Genomic DNA, 23,173 nt, shown 5'->3' with positions numbered 1-23,173 from the left:
AGGCAGATGTAATACGCCTCACGAGCATTCGCCACTTCTCCCTTTGTGTAGTGAGTCGCGTACATTCATGCAAGGGACCGCCTACAGCAGATTTAATCTGGTCGGTCCATCGCATGGGTGACCTTCCGCGTGGCCTAGTTCCCTCCACCTTCCCTTGCACAACAAGGCGTTCGATACAATCATTCCCTCGCCGGGAGACATGTCCAAAAAACTGAAGAATGCGACTGTGTACTAATGTCGAGAGACGTTGTTTTATGTCGAGTTCTTGGAGTATAGAGACGTTAGTGCGGAACTCAGTCCAGGAGATTCCCAGCATTCGTCTCCAACACCACATCTCCAGAGCATCTATCTTTTTTTTCTCGACTTGTCGCAAGGTCCATGTCTCTGCTGCGTATAAGAAAATGGGGAAAACAAGAGTTTTTACGAGCCGGATCTTGGTGGCTTTGGTAACCTTCTTGTTCCGCCATATTTTCTTCAGCCTGTCCATTGCGGTTCTTGTGATTGCCATACGTCGCTTAACTTCGTCTACGCAACCGCCACTGTTTGTGATTAAAGCTCCTAGATATATGTAAGACGGAACGACCTCACAATTCGCTATGTGAGTAACTTTTGGCGAGTTGTTGTTGGCCCGATCAACGATCATCATCTTGGTTTTGCTGCGATTAATTTTTAATCCAAACTCCTGGCTCACGAACAAATCGATTTTAGTGAAAATTAAATGGAACCAATCTGAAAGTATACTCTTTCAAACAAAAAAAGAATTTTCAAAATTGGTTAAGAAATGAGTTAAAGTTATGAGGTAACTAAAAAAAAACATACGCGTCGTATTGAGAACCTCCTTTTTTTGAAGTTGGTTAAAAAAATATAATACGTTCCATGGCTGACGTGTAGAATGGTTTGTAAGTCGCACTACAGTTCAAATGCTACAAATGTATTTATCGATAGCATGTTTATTGACAACAGATGTAGATGTAGTCATCACAACCAATAAATACCACGAATAGGTATCAAAATGTCAGGAAAGAGGATGTCGCTTATAGTAGTCAATGATAATAGATTAATAAAGTATTTGTGTTTTATAAATAACTGTTATGAAATGATTCATATATGAATCCGACTATCATAATATAAATATTATTAATCGCATGTACTAGAATTGTAATAAAATAAGTTTAACGCGATAATTTAGTATAGTAAAGAAGGATAGTATGTTGAATTTCTTTATGGACCAGTGATTAAGAACGGTTACTTTTACTGATAATGAAACATGATTCGATGGACCCATGTACTCGTACATTACACATACATGGCGTTGACTTTTGTGCCACGATTCATGAAGTTATTAATTCATAATTTTACTAGGAAGCAAGAGATATTTATAGCAGAGCAATAGACACAATTATTATATTTATACATCAAATAATATGTAAATAATAATTACTGAATAAAAGATTTCTCAAACATAATTTCGTAGCGAGAATACATTAACAATAATACAGAATTAAATGAAAACTAACTAAAACTTACAAAGTAATGAAATAAAAATAGTTACAAATTAAGAATTGAATTAAGATGAAGATACATACAGTATTTCAAATGAGGTTAATAGAAATATAAAATGATAAGTTATTATAATTTAAATATAGATAATTGTTCTACAACTGTAATGATTATGACTGATTGGATTGTAGATTTACATCTGATTGGACGTACTCAAAACTTTTGTTAATACATGAAATAAGTATATTTTTTTTAATTATTGCACATAGTGACAGTGCTTTTGTTCAAAATTGATAATTATCATGATGTTTATTACATTATAAAGGTAATATTTAGCAATTTTATCTATAAAAATACTTTTAATTCGACTATTAAATGTTTTATGTGTCGTTAAGTTAATGTTTATTATGTATGTATATGAATTACAATTTTATGGATTATTTAATATCTCACCAATAAAATTAAGCGGCAAATCGATTCGGATACTTAATGGATTTATAATTTAGGCAACTATTAAGGTTATTTTAAGACTATCTGCGTATAATATTTTAACATAAATCGGTCATGCTTCGGTGTGATATTTAATAAGAAGGATCTGCCGTTCCCGTAGGAGTAATTGAACAAAAAGTAGTTATGCTAGTATTTTGTATTACAACTCTTTAGTACCTATACAAAGAAGCGACGTTGTATAAAACTGTTTACTATTAGGAGGGTGTTTTGGACACATCAATATAGCTAGAAAATTTGGTAACCAAACTTGCTTTAATTGTATTTTTAATTAAAAAAATAACTAAATTAAACATGTTTTCTTTTAACGAGTTAAAAAATATGTTTGCTTTCACGCCATAACTGCTAAACCGATCATCACTAAACTGTGCATTCACGATTTTAAGGATTTTTACAAAAACAATTTTATCTTTCATCCAGTGAAAAATAATATTCATAAGGAATCTTTCAACGATACCAAACTAAAGTGAAAGTGTATTGCAATGTGAAATTATCAGATATAAATGTCGATAAAACACCGAATAAGATAACGCAGGTCAAAGGGTGCAATAAAAAACAACAGTTAAAATCAATGCCTTTTATCGTTACAATAAAAAATTTAATATATCGGCAAAGGTTACAAATGTTGTAAAATGTATTCAAGTAAAGTGAATATTCATAAAAAACCATTGAGTTATCGTAAAAATTTTGAAAATTGTAATCACGTACTGATTTGACGGAAGTAACCTCAAGGTTAACTTGTATGTATATTGAAAAGAGTATATAAGCGTTGAAATTGTTGTAGGAACCACAAAGTGTTGTGGTATAAGAAACAAGTTCAAGTATAAATTAAACTGTGGACAGCACGTGACAGTTATTTACATAAAAAATACTTCTGCTTACAATAATACTTGACGGTATTGATGTTAGCATAAATTGCACAAATAATTTTCATGTTTCAGAAGTCACGGCAGCGGCCAAATTTAATAATTTTGTATAATTTTCTGAAATATTATTTGCCAATTGCAAAGGTATTGGGAGTTTCCATAATGTTAGAAATAAATATTCAAATAATTATATTCCCCTAACAGTAAAAAAACTTAAAACACTTATTTTATACATATTATAATGTTCTTTTTGATAGAATGAGTGATTTCTAAAATGTTTTTCGTATAAAGGAAGATCTCTAAAATCTCGATACGGCGTTAAATTATGCTCGTTTGGTATTACGAAAATCCAAAACAGAAGAAGAAGGAGGAAGCAAACAAGCCATCAACTTAAGCTCTGGTTTTACTGTCCGAGCTAGAGTTTGGCTAATGAAAGTAGAGACCGAAATCAGCCGGCAAATTAAAAAAAAAATTCTACTAATCTTTATTAAAAAAAACGTACCTATATGTGTGAAACATTACTTCATATTGAAATACATTATAATAAGGAATGCCATAGTCTGTATTGTCACCTCAATGGAATTCTTTCTGGCTCTCAATTTCCATACATGATTAGCTTTAGTAGAGAGAGATGATTTGATTGATGGTGTAGTTAAGACAACTCTTCGTTCACCCCATAACAATTTTACTGAATCTGTAGATATTCTTGATAATAAAACCGTTACAATTGAAAAATGCAAAAAATAATATCAAACATATTATTTTTTAAAACATATGAACTTTTATGAAGATCAATAACAATGTATCTTAGTAGACGATCACATACAATGTAAGTCTTCTCACGAAGAAGTAATCAACGAGAACAAGATGGAATATTGATACAAGGATAATGATGATACACACTAAAATTACAGAGAACCCAACGTTCATCAAACGAACATTAGACCTTTGCCGCTACAATTGCCGCATAGGGTTGTCTCGGAAATACCAAACGATGACAGTGCGGTATTTTAGTATGATAAACTTATAATATATCTATTATGTATCTATCATGTATAAACCCATTAACATAATAATATGTGATATTGGAACTAATAGTCATGTTCATTTAAAAATATACCATTTTCTATTATCCATATTAAGATATCCAGGACACTTTCACGCCTATGCCGTTTTATTTTAATAATTCTTTCACCAAGTTCACCAAAAATACTACATTATCAGCGAGTAATATGGTATATATCAACCACGTGATCCCTCAGATCTACTTGAGTGAAAATGACAAAAGCGTCACGTCACAAAATCACGTGAATTTCTCATACCCGACTAAATTGCAACACGACTTAATACAGGAAGAAATTTTTCCTCAGATAAGGGTTTAAAATGCCTAAAATTACTCGACTAACCAGTGATTCAGCGTTTGATAACGAGCTTTAGTTTTAAGGATAATTAAATCGTTACATCTTGCCAGGTACACTAAATATGTGGACGATGGTAAAGATATTTGCAGTGCTGATCGAACCCCCACTAGGTGGTCTGAGGACATTAAGTGGGTTGCAGGGAGCCCCTGGGTGCTGGCGGCTTATGTTGTGGTGTCAGGATGAGAAGCCAAGCAAGTTTGTGTGTAACTAAGAGTACAATTATTGTCTAAAAGGAAATGAATGTATTTTTGTATGCTGCGAATAAACTCAAAACTACTGAATGGATTTTAAAAGTTCTTTCACTCATAGAAAGCTACATTATCAGGGAGTAACACAACCTACTTTTTTATCCCTATATTCTCACAGGAATAAGAACTACGCGGGTAAAACCACGAGGTTCTGCTAGTAGAAGTTTATTTAGTTGACGGAAGACGACGGAAGAAGACGGAACAACCGAAAGGGATGTGGATTTTCATCCTACTCCTAACAAGTTAGCCCGCTTCCATCTTAGATTGCATCATCACTTACCATCAGGTGAGATTGTAGTCAGGTGCTTACTGGTAGAGAATAAAAAAACGCTTGTTTATATACTATACCACTACATCCAAAGTTGAAAATACTTCCAAAGTAATCAAACTTTGTAATGTGTACTATAATTATATTCATATATCATCTTAATATACATTATGATAAGTTAGCCTAAGTTCCTTATTGTATTATTTCCAATAAAATCTTAATATTATCTATATTATATATACCTATATTATAATATCTACTCTCGTAAAAGTTTAGTATGGCAGTCTAACTTAGCAACGATATTTTAATAGGCTTTTAAAGCCAAGTTTTCTTTTTAATTTCCTGCCGTATTAATTACGTCTTGATATGATAAACGTTTATTATTTGACATTGGTTATGATGCCAATTAAATGTCGCCATGTGTGTTTTCTATGATCATTAACAGAGGCTTAAGCGAGTTTTTTATATATCTATTAAAATACCAAACAGCTTTCAAACTACCATTCATATTATACTAGTACTTCTTTGCTTTAATATAGATTTTAATTAATAGTTAATTTTGTATTCCCTAAAATGTTTTTCTTTTTTTAGTTATTTGAATTATTTTTTGTCTTATCTTGAATGGAATTCCACTAAAAATTATAAATAGTAAAACAAGCTATTGATAAACTATTGAGTGATAACAATACTCAATAATGCAAAGGATGTTGTTGTAGAAGTATTGCGAAAACAACAAAAGTATATAGTCAACAACAGTTGATATACGGTAAAAGAAAGAAATTGTACTTACGTCTCACTCTTATCGTAGATCGGGAACGTCTGGTGTGCAAGGTCCTGGAGAGATGAGCTCGTTTGCGGCTCAGCAGAGATACCCTGAGCTCTCTGCTTCCTAGGGCCCCTAGAGCCCCTAGCGTATTGCTGATACGGGAACACGCTCTGGAGTTTGTCCAGCTGCGAGCGCAATTCCAGCATTTCCTGATCGCGCTGCTTCAACAAAGCTTCCAGCTCGCGTATACGTTCTATTAGCGGTTGCATATCGCTTGTCACCGTTGCGTTTGCAACGCAATTCTCGTCGGAATTCATAGCGCTGGGAGTCCCCATTATACCATTCAACTCTTCTCGATACGTTTCGTCTAACGCGCGTCTATCGCCGTTGACAGTGGGCGCCACGGTTAACGCACCTCCTGTGTTCACTACGGCCCTCGGCTCATCGTCACCAGCTACCCGCTGTGACGATCCGAAGCAGAGGGTGTCGAAACACACGCGCATTCACTCGGCTACCGAGCACTGCACAGAACCACTGGGGATTTGCACTTGGGTCAACGGGGTCCACGTTTACACTGGCCACTAACGGTTTATAGTCACTCGGATTGCGGGACAGTTCGCAGGATGCTAGTACGGAGTCGTGCGACGCGTGCGCGTACGGCCGGTGTAGTGATACGTCGGCCGCGTTTAGCCCCGCGTGCCTCGGCGACGCCCTGCAAATAATAATTTTCTCATTACACTATCATCCATTTATCAAAATAAACATTGATATTTTGTAACATAGCTTTTATCTAATGACACTTATTCTTTTGTTTGTAAACGTAATTACTATTGAGAAATTTATATACAAATTGCGAGTGTTATCAGTTTGGTGCGATATATTTTGTTATATTCAGTGGTTGCGACTTGATTCGTTTAATATCGTTTTTGGCGACGCCCTGCAAATAATAATTTTCTCATTACACTATCATCCATTTATCAAAATAAACATTGATATTTTGTAACATAGCTTTTATCTAATGAAACTTATTCTTTCGTTTGTAAACCTAATGACTGTTGAGAATTTATATACAAATTGCGAGTGTTATCAGTTTGGTGCGATATATTTTGTTATACTCAATGGTTTCGACTGGCCTGGAATTCGTTTTTGTCGGATAGTTTTTTTTACCAGATGCCAGATCTCGATGAAACAAAGTCAAAATTCATTCTTTACCCCACTGCAAGAAGGGTTATGTTTTTCACGCGTATCATGTATATATGTAATAATCTTTATTATCCTATATTTTTCAAACCGCTGAACGGATTTACGTAATTAAGATATCTTTAAAGTGTTCTTAGATAGGTGGAATTAAAAAAAAACTAACATGACGACTGTGAGACGCCGTGGTGAAAAAAATTTTTTTTTCGAATATTGCGATATGGGTATCAAATTCAAGGGCTCATCAAGAGGATTTTAAAATGGTATAGGTATCATGGCCATATTAAAAAACCTACAATTAGAAAAACGTTTTTATTAATCTCTATACAAAATTTCGGTGCGACCAGGTTAGGCAGTTGGATTTCCTAATTTTTTAAATTATTGACTTGTTTTTTTAATTATTGACTTGTTAATTAGGCTAAGTTCACGAAAATTTTTGAAACATCAGGTAATTTGATTAGGTAGGTAATTGTGATATTTGGTCGAAAACTTATATTTAAAGTAACAAGGTTCCAATAGCTATTATATTGTCAGTACAGTTTGCTAAGATTAATTTTCTTGTAAACATCGCAGGAATTTCGTTTAATATACCCACTACTTTCGGAGACTGGCCTGAATAAACAAATAGATCAAAATTAATTTCATAAATTGTTTTTCTTTGAATGAATAATGCAACAAAAAACTTTCCATGGTGTGTATCAGTATAAGGTACGGTATAGTTTCAAACGACTGTATTTCACATCATTCCAATAAGTGATATGTTACCTTTAACTTCCAAGATAACATTTAAACCCTGAAACTCATCTCTGAGAAAATCAAACTTTCTGTCTCCTCATTTCTGTTTCTCTGCGTGATCGAAACAGAAATCAGCAGAAAACCAAAGTCACTGACTCAGCGAGTCGCGAAGCTGAAGTGGCAATGGGCAGGACACATAGTTCGATGAACCGATGGGCGTTGGGATCCCAAGGTGCTGGAATGGTGACCCCGCATCGGAAAGCGCAGCGTCGACTGGTGGACCCCCCACTAGTAGGACCGAGAACATTAAACAGGGAGCCGCTGGATGCTGGCGGCTCGGAACCGTTGTGTTTGGAAATCCATGTAAGAGGCCTATGTCCAGCAGTGGTGATGATGATGTATACTAATATAATAAAGATGTAAGTTTTGTGATTTTGGAAACCAATTGGAAAAATTATTATACTACAAGAAAGCTGTAGAAATCCCCTGATAGCCCAGTGGATATGACCTCTGCCTCCGATTCCGGAGGGTACGGGTTCGAATCCGGTCCGGGGCATGCACCTCCAACTTTTCAGTTGTGTGCATTTTAAGAAATGAAATATCACGTGGCTCAAACGGTGAAGGAAAAACATCGTGAGGAAACCTGCACACCAGAGAATTTCTTAATTCTCTGCGTGTGTGAAGTCTGCCAATCCGCATTGGGCCAGCGTGGTGGACTATTGGCCTAAACCCTCTCATTCTGAGAGGAGACTTGAGCTCAGCAGTGAGCCGTATATGGGTTGATAACGACGAACGACGACTAGAAAGCTATCTTATTTGTGAGTGTTATAAGCCAGCCTTCTTCTGGTCACGGGAGGCGATTCGGTCGATGGTCGATTAATCGCTTTGCGATTTCTTTAAAAAGAAAATTTTCTTTTTAAATAATGTTGTTAGAATAAACAAATTCTTATTGTAGATATTTTACTATAGACACATAATAATAATGATAAGACAAAGAAATTGCGTAAATTTTTAATCTACGGTGTAAACAGAATAATGCTTCGATTAGTACGAATTCTGATTAAGGTATTATTTCACGTCTACACAAATAAAAACAAATATAATTATTATTATATAGCAGTCGACGAATAAAGTGCTCTACTTTGACTATCGTTACTAGGTAGTTTGTGGACTTGTGTGGTTCATTCTTGTTATGTTAGCTACGTAGAATTTCCAGCTGTGTTCACAGGTTTTTTAATCTGGGTAAGCATTAATCACATCGGAACACTGTTGTGTGTCTAAGCTTCTTTTCTTTACCGGGAAAGGCCTGACTCTGTACCCAAGTGGCACGTCGAATCTCTTTCTACAAACGCTAAAGCTTCGAAAATTAAAAATGTGTGTGAATGACATTCACTATCGACAGGTCATGTGATTAAGTCGATGGGATCTGTAATTTCTATACATTTTATTTGTTTTCGAAGCGTTAGCGTTTGTAGAAAGAGAATCGACGTGTCACTTGGCTAAGGCTTTGTAGTAAAAAGCCCTGAAACCGATTTATTCTGCCCGATTAACTCCACCACGTTTGCCAAATGTCCCTCATTGGGCAAGCGTGGTGAAATTAATAAGAATAAGAATTAAACTTCAAATCCTTTAAAGAATTTATAGAAATGAGAAATTTGTGGTTATTACAGTCCCAACTCTGGGCTGAGAATTTTAACTAAAAATATCTTAGAAGATAGAAAAACTGAATATCTCATATAACCCGACTCAGGATTCGAACCCAGCCCCATGAAAATTAAATCCAATCATAAGGTCCTGCCCCCCTAGCTAAGTGGCACGTCGATTCTCTTTCTACGATCGCTACAAGCTTCTAAAAAACTTCTAAAACTAGAAAGATGTATGGGAATGACATTTGCTATCGTTAGCGTTAGCGTTAGCGATCATAGAAAGAGATTCGACGTGCCACTTGGCTAAGGGGGCAGGACGTTGTGATTGGATTAAATTTTCATTGTTACGACTTACTAGATTATACCTATTTATTTTAACTATACTGTAGTGATTTGGAACAAATAAATGTTGCAATAGCCTTATCACCAATGATATTGAACACAGTTTGTATGACAATACCCTGATCACCTGATTGAGAGATTCACTGGCCACATGATGCTTATTATCTAATCTCATGATGTTCGAACTGACACAATACAAGGTATATCAGATAGTGGGTTTTCATTTTGGGGAGAAGTTCAAAATAGGTTAACTATTCAAGGTAGTGATTTATTATTAAAACTAGTTGAGCTCTCGCAACTTCGTCCGCCCTTAGACCTCTTTAATCCCTTACAGTAGTTATCAACCCATATTCGACTGACTGTCGGCTGTCTGCTGAGCTCGAGTCTCCTCTCAGAATGAGAGGGGTTAGGCCAATAGTCCACCACGCTGGCCCAATGCGGATTGCCAGACTTCACACACGCAGAGAATTAAGAAAATTCTCTGGTATGCAGGTTTCCTCATGATGTTTTTCCTTAACCGTTTGAGATACGTGATATTTAATTTCTTGAAATGCACACAACTGAAAAGTTGGAGGTTTTTTTTTTTTGCAAGTTAGCCCTTGACTACAATCTCACCTGTTGGTAAGTGATGATGCAGTCTAAGATGGAAGCGGACTAACTTGTTAGGAGGAGGAAGAAAATCCACACCCCTTTCGGTTTCTACACGGCATCGTGCCGAAACGCTAAATCGCTTGGCGATACGTCTTTGCCGGTAGGATGGTGAACCCACACCCTCCGGAATCGGAAGCAGAGGTCATATCCACTGGGCTATCACGCCTTACAGTAGCATCGCTGCAAAAATAGAGTAACTTCTCCCGTTGTTTCTCTCCAAACATTTTTCTTCACTGCTCCGCACTCCCTATTGATCGTAGCGTGATGAAAAGTATACTATAATCTGTCCAGGAGTATGAAAAATAATTGTACCAAGTTCCGTTTAAAATCCGTCGAGTAGTTTTTGTTTCTACAACAAACATACAGACAGACAGATAGACATACGTTTTGCTGATTGCATTTTTGACATCAGTATCAATTATTAATCATCCCCTGATAGTTACTTTGGCAATATATTTCATTGAGAATTGACCTCTCTACATAATATTTATAAGCTAAATAAATAGTTCATTTTCTGATGTGTTTATTTATTAACACATGAACAAGCACTGTTAACTGTTTTTATAACACATTTGCTCGTAAAGTGTCTCATAATTCACCAATTTTAATATTCGTAATGTATCTCATTACGCACTTGTGCGTTATCGTAATGTAGATCGCACGGAATATCACCCGTTTAAAAACTGTATCTGTATCTGTATATATCTGTACCTGTATATATATTCGTTCCAAAGGTACAGGGAATGTGTAGTGTACACCCTTGCACTAAATTACCGGTTCATGATTATCATGAAACTGATAACATATGCCCATCATGGGCACTATCCTTTACTATTTAAACATGATAATGTTATATATAAATATTTATCATTTGACCCATTACTTACTTAAATAAATGAAGTGATTAATCTAAATTTAGCTGTTGGTTGTTTGAATTAAACAAACACGGATACGCTAAATGTTTTCTTAGTTAATTATTATTAAAAAGTATTCAATATATTCATAGTGACCTTTCATTTAATCGTCAAGCATAATATCGTAAGATAAAGTCGTGGGCGGGCATATGTAACCGGAGTTAAAATAAACTACGAAAACATAGTTAAAAAATAATATACATATTTATTAATCACTATATAGTATGGGGCGAGAAATGGACAAAAAATTTTTCAGAATCCTTGGGATGGCAAGAGGAGTAAAGGAAGGCAAGTAAAAAGTTGGGAGGATAATTTTAAGAAGGTCGCCGATCCCGAATGAATGAGAATGGAGTGGATAGAGAAAAGTGGAGATCGATAGGGGAGGCCTATGTCGAAGGACGAGCTGCTAACTAAATAAATAAATAAATATACTTAAACAATACACATCACTATCTAGCCCCAAAGTAAGCATACAGAGTAGCTTGTGTTATGGGTGCTAAGATAGTTGATATTATAATATTAATATACAATTATATACTACATATAAATACTTATATAATGTATAAATACACACAGATACTGAAAAACACCCAGGCTCATCACACAAATATGTTCCAGTAGTGGGAATCGAACCCACGACCGTGGATGCAGAAAGCAGAGTCACTACTCACTGCGCCACGCGGCCGTCAAACTAATTAGGAACTATCTATATAAATGTAAATGTAAATAACCAGCAGTAATAAAGGCTTATTTTATTTATTTATTTTAATTTAGTATAGAACAAAGTCTCTTCCCCCTGATAGTCTGTTTATAAGGCGTATGCTTCATGGCGTTACAATTTCTTCCTGCTAAAACGGTCAATGTACATTATTGCCAGCTCTTTTAGTACGGAGTATACGCAAAAATGCTATTACAATATATATTCGTAAGTAGTTATATTTTATTTGTCTTACGAATCTCTTTTTCAAAGGTAAATCTCGTAGAATTACAACTTCGAGATAACATTTCAACCATATTAATCTTTTATGATATAATTGATACTTACTAAAAATATATATTAATAGACACATAATATTATAAATGTAGGTAATCTACGCTAGCAATGAAGATGTCTATTAATTAGTCATTCTCGTCTTATAAATCGATGCATTAATTAACCTTAACGTTATATGATCGTATTGGCACGTGCTGACAAATTTTCCATTGAAATTGTTTGGTCTATAAATTCATTATTAAACCTGTTCATATATTTAGTTTATTGCCTATTGAACGAAAGCGATGCTGTAGGAGGAAAAACCTAATTCTAAGAGACTGTCATAAATATCTTACGACTGGCCGCATTTTGCGATCTCTGTAACGTTGTTGGTAAAAAAGGGACCTGCAATTTCGGGCTCGGGTCAGTTTAGGATTTACAACCAACACTGCGCTTTCCAGTGTGGGGTCGTCATTCCAGCACCTTGGGACCCCAACGTCCATCGGCTCTTCGAACTATGTAGCCGATGTATAGGACATCATCAGCATCATTAACATAAATATTATTCATCCATATTCAGCTCACTATAGAGCACGAGTCTCCTCCCAGAATGGGGTTAGGGTACCTACCTACCACCACCCCGGAACAATACGGATTGGCAGACGTCATACGTAGAGAGTTAAGAAAATTCTCAGGTGTCCTATTTTTTTTCAATCCTGTATACATTTTTATTAAAACCACGTGGATAAAATGTGCTAGTACCAAAATAATTTTTTTGAGATCTCATTGAGAATACATTACAACAATAAGTAAATTATCTTGTGAAAAAAGTTATTCGTGAACATAACAAAAATACTGATACGCGTCGATTTGAGAAACTCCTCAGTTAATAAAAATATGAATATATTATAAAAAAACTTAAATAGATAAAGAGCCGAAAATATATTTTATTTCAATGAGTGATATATTCTGGTAAATGGCTACATAAAACAGTTTTCAATAACATAAACTTTAATTAATAAATTATTATTAAGAAATAGCCTAGAAATTCATAGTTCAGTCAGGTTACTATTTTAATATTTTGTGCAAAATAATTAGTTTTGACATCCAAAATAACGAGTACAAAATATAGATTATTATATAAATTAATATGCAAGACACATGTTTTATTAGTGTAATGTAAAATTTTGTAATTAACTTTATAAAGGCTCCAGATAAAAATATTGTTAATTGATTATATTATTTTTTTCGAAAATGAAAACATATATAAATCAAAATAAGCATTTTAAATGAAATTAAAACTTCGGGTTTTAATAACGATATTTGTGTTTCCAAGTCATAGATGTTATTTTTAGTTTGGTTTGGTAATGTTATTCGATAACATAAAATATAAAGCGACAATAATATAACGAGATAATATAGCGACGACATGATTGTCATGGGTCCATTTGCAGGGTTATTCGGACTATTGTTGATCCACTAATAAGGTTTTGCGACTAATTGAAGCATCATATTTATATAATAGATTTATATGTATAAAAATCTGTTAAAATTGGCGGAAACTAAGTGCCACCAATGATAATTTTATACTATAGATCGGTCCCGTTCCTACAAAATCACCGCAATAAGTGATCCGAATAATGCTACAACACTGAGCGCACACATGCACTATTTTGTCTTTATTCCATTATATATTTATGTAGGTATATATAGTTTTTACACTTCCTGAACACACAACTCGACATTGTAGACGATATTTATTTATTATTTGCTTAAATAAGGTTCGTTGTTGACCACAATTACCATTGAGTTGTGTATAAATTTCCTCTTCTGAGCGCCTTTTTTTCATGCGCTAGAAACACATCTAACAGTATTTAATATCATTGTTTGCCACAGTATTTTTATTATTATTTTTAACATTTTATCCCTTATATATCTTGCTGCGAGTTCGTAGGACCAAAGTAACTTTTTATTCACTTTCTAAAATATAAATCTTGGTCTAATTAAGAATTTCGAAATTCGCAATTAGTTTTCAATTTGTTTCGAGACGCATAAAATTATTCTTTATCTGTATTATATCAAGGCTGGTTGATTAATTATACATGTAGCTAACCTAAAATACAAATTGTTTTTCAGAAGTTAGTCATATAAATACTAGTCTGCTGTATTAATTTTGATATTATAATCTACTCTGTGATTGCAGCGACGTGGTACAAAATTATTTATCGTTATGCAAAACTTGTTGCTTATTTAGTTGACATATTTGTGACAGCCGTGTACTATGTGCTGAATAGTTTATTATATATTATTATATATTCTGTCGTGGGAATTAATTATTAATTTTGTTTATGATTACTTAACGTAAATATAGTGTCATATAGTATTAACTGTAGCATAGCCGTTGGTTACTTGAGCTCCATAGCTATGCTAGCTATGCTAGGAGCGGAGCGGGATGTGAGTTGAGAAGGTAAGCTACTGGTGCCGTACGCGCAATGCAAGTACGATGCGCATAATTTCTTATTTTTCAATCTCAGTGCTCCGTCTCCTTTCGACGTTCGTCTCTAAAATTGTCCCACCGACGTTTTCAGTTTCGGTTTCGTCCAAGGTTCGGCTAAATATATATTTATAAACAGGTATCGGCTTAGTATCGATTTCGGGTGAAAACCGGCCGAAACTACAGCCGAAACCGAGATTTGGCTGAAGCTGAAATTGAAGGAAGGGCGTTCGAAATTTTGTCTAATAAACCTAACCAACCCAACCTAAATGCTCTAATTTGCTACGATTTTTCGCAAAAGTCAACTGCACAAACAAAGACTATGAGAAAATAACCCGAAGGCGACGAGCGAGGCACTTTGCCAACAATAACCGCACTCATTACCACGACGAATAAACACTTAACATAAATATATTCAATGTCCGACCCGAGGAGTAGAATCCTAATATGGATCTTGAATTTTCCATGACGTTCCACAACGAATTAAAATTATTAAAAACATTTAAAGAGTTTATGGCAGCAAAAAACACTTGCCTACCTATATTCATCAACATTATAAATCATGTTATAGAATAAAATTATGATAATTATTTTTAGAATAGTCTAAATGGTGTTTTTGAAGTCCGTCAAAAATAATTTTCTGCAAAAAATATGGTAAGTATACTCATGCAAAAAATCATAAAAGTTTCAATATTTCATCATTGATTCGAACTGGTAAAAAACTAAGTAAGTATATTTTTGTTTCATAAGTTTACTTTGCAAATAGCTTTTTAAAAAAGCTTACTTGGGTAAAAGAACATTATGGAGACGACAAGACAAAAGTCTGTTTGATCCCAGTTACTGGATAGTTATTGTAGTAGTATACACTTCACACTAATATTATAAAGGCGAAAGTTTGTGTGTAAGTGTGTAAGTATGTTTATTCCTCTTTTACGCTGCGGCTACTGAAGCGATTGAAATAGATTTTACTCTGGATTACCACATAGGCTACTTTTCACCCCGGAAAAATCCATGGTTCGCGTGGGATTTGTGAAAAACTGAATTCCACGCGGACGACGTCGCGGGCGTCCGCTAGTTACTCATAAAAGAGGATTTTATTTTAATTGAAGGGGAATGGGATTATTAGTCATTGGCAAATATCCTTTTTTACCGAAAAAAAATTACACTCTACATATAGACAACATAAAAAAGCTCATATGCACACAATTGCTTGGACACACAAGAAGAAATTAAATGTTAAAAAGTTCAAGGATTTTGAAAGGTCAAGATTCTTAAATTCATCTCTACGAACAGAAACTATATTATGTTTTCAGTTCACATTAAGATCTAAGAGTGAAATTGTATATCCTATGCTTCTTAGCTAATATAACACTCGAATGTGAATGTGTTTGTTTGGTTACGTTTTCGCTTTTATTTTCCAAATTACCTTTAAAAAAAAGTAACTACTTAATGTTCTCGAGAGGTTTTTTTTTATTCTTTACAAGTTAGCCCTTGACTACATTCTCACCTGATGGTAAGTGATGATGCAGTCTAAGATGGAAGCGGGCTGACTTGTTAGGAGGAGGATGAAAATCCACACCCCTTTCGGTTTCTATACGGCATCGTACCGGGACGCTAAATCGCTTGGCGGTACGTCTTTGCCGGTAGGGTGGTAACTAGCCACGGCCGAAGCCTCCCACCAGCCAGACCTGGACAAATTAAGAAAATCTCAATCTGCCCAGCCGGGGATCGAACCCAGGACTCCATTTGAGGTGGAATTTGAGAGACATTGTACTCAAAGTTATTTTGAAGTTACTTTGTATAATCGTTTGGATATATTTGATAACTTTGAAGTTCTGTGAAAAATACGTACATGACCTATCACTATTTAGCCTCAAACGAAAGTGTACCTATAGCCTGTATTATGGATACTAATATAGATAATTTTCTCATATAAATTTTATATACTACATTTCGTAGTACTACATTACTACGTGTTGCCAGTGATGACCTATGGTTCCGAGACTTGGTCGCTAACTATGGGCCTCATAAGAAGGCTCAGAGTCACACAGCGGGCGATGGAACGAGCTATGTTAGGAGTATCTCTGCGTGATCGAATCAGAAATGAAGAGATCCGCAGAAGAACCAAAGTCACCGACATAGCTCAAAGAGTTGCGAAGCTGAAGTGGCAATGGGCGGGGCACATAGTTCGAAGAGCCGATGGACGTTGGGGTCCCAAAGTGCTGGAATGGCGACCCCGCACTAGTAAGCGCAGTGTTGGCCGACCCCCCACCAGGTGGACTGACGATATCAAGCGAGTCGCAGGGATTCGCTGGATGCAGGCGGCTCAGTATCGTGATGTTTGGAAGTCCCTACAAAAGGCCTATGTCCTGCAGTGGACGTCCATCGGCTGATATGATGATGATGATGATGATGATACTACATTTAAATACTGATATAGTGTACTGTACTGGAAAGCACCCATGCTCGTTACACAAATATTTTCCAGTTGTGGGAATCGAACCCACGACCGTAGGTGCAGAAAGTCTCACTACTCACTGCGCCACGCGGCCGATGAAGTGAGAGAAATATAATTTATTTTAAAGGCAACATTCGGTTCTTGGCGACCGCGATCGGGTCGAACGACCCACTGCTTAGTATGAATTTATATAAAGCACACATCATTTTCAACCCATATGTGGCTCACTGCTGAGCTCGAGTCTCCTCTCAGAATGAGAGGGGTTAAGCCAATAGTCCACCACGCTGGCCCAATGCGAATTGGCAGACTTTAGACACGCAGAGAATTAAGAAAATTCTCAGGTATGGTAATAGGTTTCCTCACGATGTTTTCCTTCACCGTGTGAGATACGTGATATTTAATTTCTTAAAATGCACACAACTAAAAAGTTGGAGGAGCATGCTTCGGACTGGATTCGAATGGATCATGTCTCATTTTTTTAGTGTTCCATATAAATTCATACTAAGCATAAGCAATGGGTCATATGACCCGATCACGGTCACGGTTGCGGGTCGCGGTTGCCAAGTAGGTACCGAATGTTACTTAAACAGTTAAGAGCGCGCAGCGCGTCGGTACGATATGGATAAAATTCGAAGCGCAAACGAGACACCGAATTATGACTTTCACGTGAGTGAAAAGCACGGAGCGATTGAAGCGCGACGCAATTTTTTTCAATTAATTGCAAGTAAATTAAACAACATAACGAAATACAAAATGGCCATGTTCAAGATATATAACTTATTTTCTATACAAAACAAAAATTTAAGAAAATAAGTTTGCTTTTTCTGAAATTGAAAGCAAAATGTGAGCAAAACATGTATTTTTAAAAAAAATAAACTATCGAGAAAAGTTTAACAAATTGTGTATTTTGTATAGTCATAACAAAGCTAACACTTTAAAATATCATTTACCCAAATATCAGGCTCCTAACTTTTCCAGAATCTGAGATCCAGAACCATTTGTAACCACCAAATTACATATTGCACACTCTTAAGCATCGATCGTTGCGACGACAGATAACAAGAGCGAAGATAAAGAAGACCGCCCAATTCGCGAATGTGCTCCGAGATAAGAGAAGCGAAACATGGGCGCGTGTCAGTCGCAATAAAATTATGTCAATGAAACAATTATCTCGACGCCGTAATGTTTGCATAAAAAATTAAGGACGAAAACTTGGACTGTGCAATTTTGTGGAATTAAGTTAATTGGTAAAGAAAAACTGTTAACATATCATTAAAAATACACATATATGTTTTTGTTTTGCAATGATACATAACTACTACTGCATCACATCAAAGCACACTATGTTTGTGTGTAAGTGTGTATGTGTGGGGTTGGGGTCCCAAATTGCTGGAATGGTGACCCTCCACTGGAAAGCGCAGTGTTGGTCGACCCCCCACTAGGTGGACGGAGGATATCAAGCGGATTGCGGGGAGCCGCTGGATGCTGGCGACTCGAGACCGATGTGCTTGGAGGTCCATGCAATAGGACTATGTCCTGCAGTGGACGTCTATCGGCTGATAAGGTAGGTATGACTCGTACGTATTAACTTGACACCTGACTTTCAAACACAGTAGAAACATAATTTGAGCTAGGTGTCAAGTTAATCCGCACGAGCTGTAGGTAGGTGTATCTTTGCTCCTCCTTTGTGTAGCGGCTACAGAAGGCTGGAATTTGGAATGAAAATAGATTTTACTCTGGATTAACACATGGCTACTTTTCATTCCGGAAAAATCCATGGTTTCCTAGGGATTTGTGAAAAACTGAACTCCACGCGGACGAAGTCGCGGGCGTCCGCTAGTTTTTAATACAATTAAAAATACCAAATTTTACTGTCGCACTGTTGGTTCCGTATCACCATGCAATACTTAAAAAAAACAAAAAATCATCGCAAGTTTATTGTTATGTATAACAACAAATAAATACGTATAAGGTTTGCAGATTTTCCCATTTACTTATTCATTGCTAGTCAAATTCCACGATTCTAGGTAGGCGGGAAAATGTTTTTAATTAAATAAAGGTTTATTATAAGCCTACTGATTATAAGCTACCTCCCTGCTAAATTTCATCTTTGTATACCAATAGGTTTAATAGATTTCAAGATTTCGCATTTATACATATTATATTAGGATTTGCCAGTATCTAAACGTGACCAACACTGCCATTCCCTCCAATTAGTCGGAAAAGACTGTATTAAGAGTGGGTACGACAATAGACCATCGGTCACGGATCTTCCATGTAGCACTTAACACTACAATATCACTAGTCACTAAACACTAATTCAAATGATTTGGTCCGTTTAAGTCTTACGAATACAGTGAGAAGACTTAAATGGACCAAACCATTTGAGTTAGTCTTTAGTGACTAGTGATAGTGTATTGTTAAGTGCTACATGGGAGATCGCGTGAACAAAGTGACCTTAAGACTTAATAGTAAAGTTTAGGTTAAAGTTAACTCACTAATTAGTAACATAAGTAGGCTACATCGTAATTTTATGAAGTACCAAAATAAGAAAAAGAGAGAGAAAAAAAAATGGATCGAACCACCACCTCTCGATAAGTCCTGGGCCACTGAGCTAGTGAGGCTTAGTTTGTTTCTGCTGACATTAACTACTGATCAGTACATGTCAAAAACATTTTTCGTAAAGGTCGTCATCAACCCATATTCGGCTCACTGCAGAGCTCGAGTCTCCTCTCAGAATAAAAGGGGTAAGGCCAATAGTCCACAACGCTGGCCCAATGCGGATTGGCAGACTTCACACACGCAGAGAAATAAGATAATTCTCTGGTATGCAGGTTTCCTCACGATGTTTTCCTTCACCGATTAAGACACGTGATATTTAATTTCTTAAAATGCACACAACTGAAAAGTTGGAGGTGCACGCCCCGGACCGGATTCGAACCCACACCCTCCGGAGGCAGAGGTCATATCCACTAGGCTATCACAGCTCTTTCGTAAAGGTATTTAAAAGAATATTAATCACACTGTTTAAATTGCGGAGTAAGTTAAGAAATTCCTATGCCGTGTCATCGAACGGAATTGACTTATGAGGCGCAGTTAAAATAACTGCGGTAAATAAATGGCCTCATTGTTCGATCATTTTTTGGTAAATGGCCTTCTCTGAGGAATATTTAACATATTCTTATTGAATTAATTGGCCTTTAACTTTTTTATGTATTGTAAGTATGGGAGACATTGTTACTCGTTATAATTTATTTATTTTTATTTAAAGAGCTTTTGTATGATTATCCCATTGATATAAGAAGTCTTGTGCCATTCGGAGAGAGACCAATCCTAAGTTAGTCCGCTTCCATCTTAGATTGCATGATCATTTACCATCAGGTGAGATTGTAGTCAAATGCTAACTTGTAAAGAATTAAAAAATATATCAATGGTTTATCCAGTATACAAATCCAAATAATCATTTTTTTTTATTCTTTACAAGTTAGCCCTCGACTACAATCTCACCTGATGGTAAGTGATGATGCAATCTAAGAAGGAAGCGGATTAACTTCTTCAGTGTAAGATGAAAAGACACACCCTTACAGGTCCTAAACGACATCGTACCGGAACGCTATATCGCTTGGCGGTACTTCTTTGCCGGTAGGGTGGTAAATAGCCACGGTCAAAGACTCCCACCAGCCAGACCTGGACCAATTAAGAAAACCTCAATTAGTCCAGCCGGGGATCGAAGTCTATTTATAATTTCCGGAAAAATTGTATTTATTAAGAGTTAATCTATCTATACATATAATAAATCTGTAAAGGTCAATTCTGTACATGAAATATATTTCCATAATAACTATCAGGGGGTTACTAGTGATCGATACTGATGCCAAAACTGCAATCAGTAAAATTTTTATCTGTCTGTCTGTATGTTCGTTATATCACCAAAAACTACTGGACGGATTTTAACGAACGATGCAGTTATTATTCATACTCCTGGGCAGGTTAAAGTATACCAAATTTTAATCACGCTACGATCAATAGTAGCAGAGCAGTGAAGGGAAATGTTGGGAAAACGGGAGAAGTTACTCCAATTTTACAGCGATACTCTACTGTAAGGGCTGGATTAAAGAGGTCTAAGGGCGGACGAAGTCGCGGGCGTCTGCTAGTAATATAATAAATTCATATTACACACCCACACACTAACTACAACTAATGTTTCCACAAAACTTGTTCTGAACACGACCTGTGTGTAAAATTAATGCGACACATTAATCTATGATTTTAATTGCCAAGTAGAACTTGAAACTTAATTAAGAAACCTATGTCCTGCACCTATAAATTTTATTTTTAGACTTGTTAATTTTATAATATGCTAAACGAGAAGTTTTAATTAGTCAATGGAAAATCACGTCGATTGGAAGGCTTCCTCAAATACAAGTAGGCATCTAAATGTAAAATTCAAAATCATTTATTGATTGCAAAATACAGGTACAAAAGATATTATAGTCATTTTAAATCATTGTAGGTACTGCTGTTAATAACCTACTATTTTATAGTCAGGGATCCGTAGAAAATTTTGTAATGATTACTAACAAGTAAATTTTTCGTGAGTAGCTTCATCTCGATGAGACGAATAAAATAGCTCTCAATTTTTTTTATTTACGAAAATTCTTGTTTCTAACAAAAATAAAAAGTGGCTAACAGAGTTACCAGGAATTAAAAATTTATAAGCGTCGGATCTCAGGATCTACTGGTCCGATTTGAAAAATTATTTTAGTCTTAGGTAGCCTATTTATCAAGGAAAGCTATATTATCATTGTATTCTCACGGGAACGGGAACCATGCGGGTGAAACCGCGCGGCGTCGGCTAGTATTAAATAATTATACTTTTAAGTCTAATTCCAAGAATATTGTATATGGTGCATTTCGAAAGTGGACGACCACACAACCTTGATGGATATGTACAAATTACTCTTTAATAGCACTACAACAGTTTACAAAAATTGACGAAACCGTATTGTAAATTACTTTTATGTACATTTATTTATTTAATTCAGAACTAAAGTATGTTCATTATAAAACCAACGAATGCTAATTATACTTACAATTAAATTTTGCAGGTCATTTGCAAAATTAAAAGTTGTTGTTTATTATGATTATTGTTTTTACATTATAACTAACAACTTTTTTAATTTTGGTACAATAATACCAAAAAATCCGCATTATTTATTATTAGCGGATGAATTCAGTTTTTCACAAATCCCGCGGGAACCATGGATTTTTCCGGGATGAAAAGTAGCCTATGTGTTAATCCAAAGTAAAATCTATCTCCATTCCAAATTACAGCCAAATCGCTTCAAAAAAAGAGGAAAAAACATACTTACACACTTACACACAAACTTTCGCCTTTATAATATTAGTGTGACAAAAATGTACCTAAGATACATCCAAAGGTTTTGAAAAGTATTTCGTCCACTTTAATTAGGTACATATGTAATACGTCATGTTACAAAATTATTACAGAGACGACATACAAAACATAATAAATTTCCAATATATGTTCCCTCTCAGTTAATGGGCTATAAAGACATTTAAAAAAGTCATTATAATTAATAAGACACAGTTCTTTTTTTCACTGAAAACCAGTTCGTTAAATTGCAGTTTAATTTGAACGTTAGCGAAGCCATAAATTTTAAATGCTCTACTTTTTATTCTGAGAACAAGTTATTTTCGGTGTGCTCTTGGAGTACATCACATAAATAACCGTCATACAAGCACTGGACCATTAAAACAGATTCAATATATTTTTACCTGACTATGGAGGTCCGTCCCGTCGTATGTCTTGTGCCAATATTATGCAAAAGATCTTAATACACCGTAGCTTAAGGTAAGGTGTCTAATTATCACGTCTATTCTTTGGATATAATAATGAATGTTTCAAAAGTGTTTGCTTGTAAATGAAGCCTAATCGAAGTAAATGAATTTTTACTAAATATACCCCGGAAAACAAAAAAGTAGAAGTACTCAATTTTTCTTCAATGTCTCAAACGATGAAGGAAAAACATCGTGAGGAAACCTGCATATCAGAGAACTTTCTTAATTCTCTGCGTGTGTGAAATCTGCCAATCCGTATTGGGCCAGTATGGTGAACTATTGGCTTAACCCCTCTCATTCTGAGGAGAGACTCGAGCTCAGCAGT

At 35.5% G+C, this 23,173-nt stretch overlaps 1 protein-coding gene across 1 annotated transcript in view; it reads right to left on the bottom strand.

Moving 5' to 3' along the window:
- The window catches only part of LOC112046535 (cGMP-dependent protein kinase, isozyme 2 forms cD4/T1/T3A/T3B), a 215,760-nt gene that overhangs the window by 123,857 nt on the left and 68,730 nt on the right, over positions 1-23,173 (bottom strand). Inside the window, exon 2 of the mRNA XM_024083203.2 lies at positions 5,601-6,288. Coding sequence (XP_023938971.1) covers positions 5,601-6,079 — 479 coding nt within the window. The 5' untranslated portion in view covers positions 6,080-6,288. The remainder of the gene's footprint in view (positions 1-5,600; positions 6,289-23,173) is intronic.

The sequence above is a fragment of the Bicyclus anynana genome, chromosome 19 (genome assembly GCF_947172395.1).
Source record: "Bicyclus anynana chromosome 19, ilBicAnyn1.1, whole genome shotgun sequence".
NCBI classification, from domain to species: Eukaryota; Metazoa; Arthropoda; class Insecta; order Lepidoptera; family Nymphalidae; genus Bicyclus; species Bicyclus anynana.
This window is presented reverse-complemented; position numbering and strand designations above follow the sequence as displayed.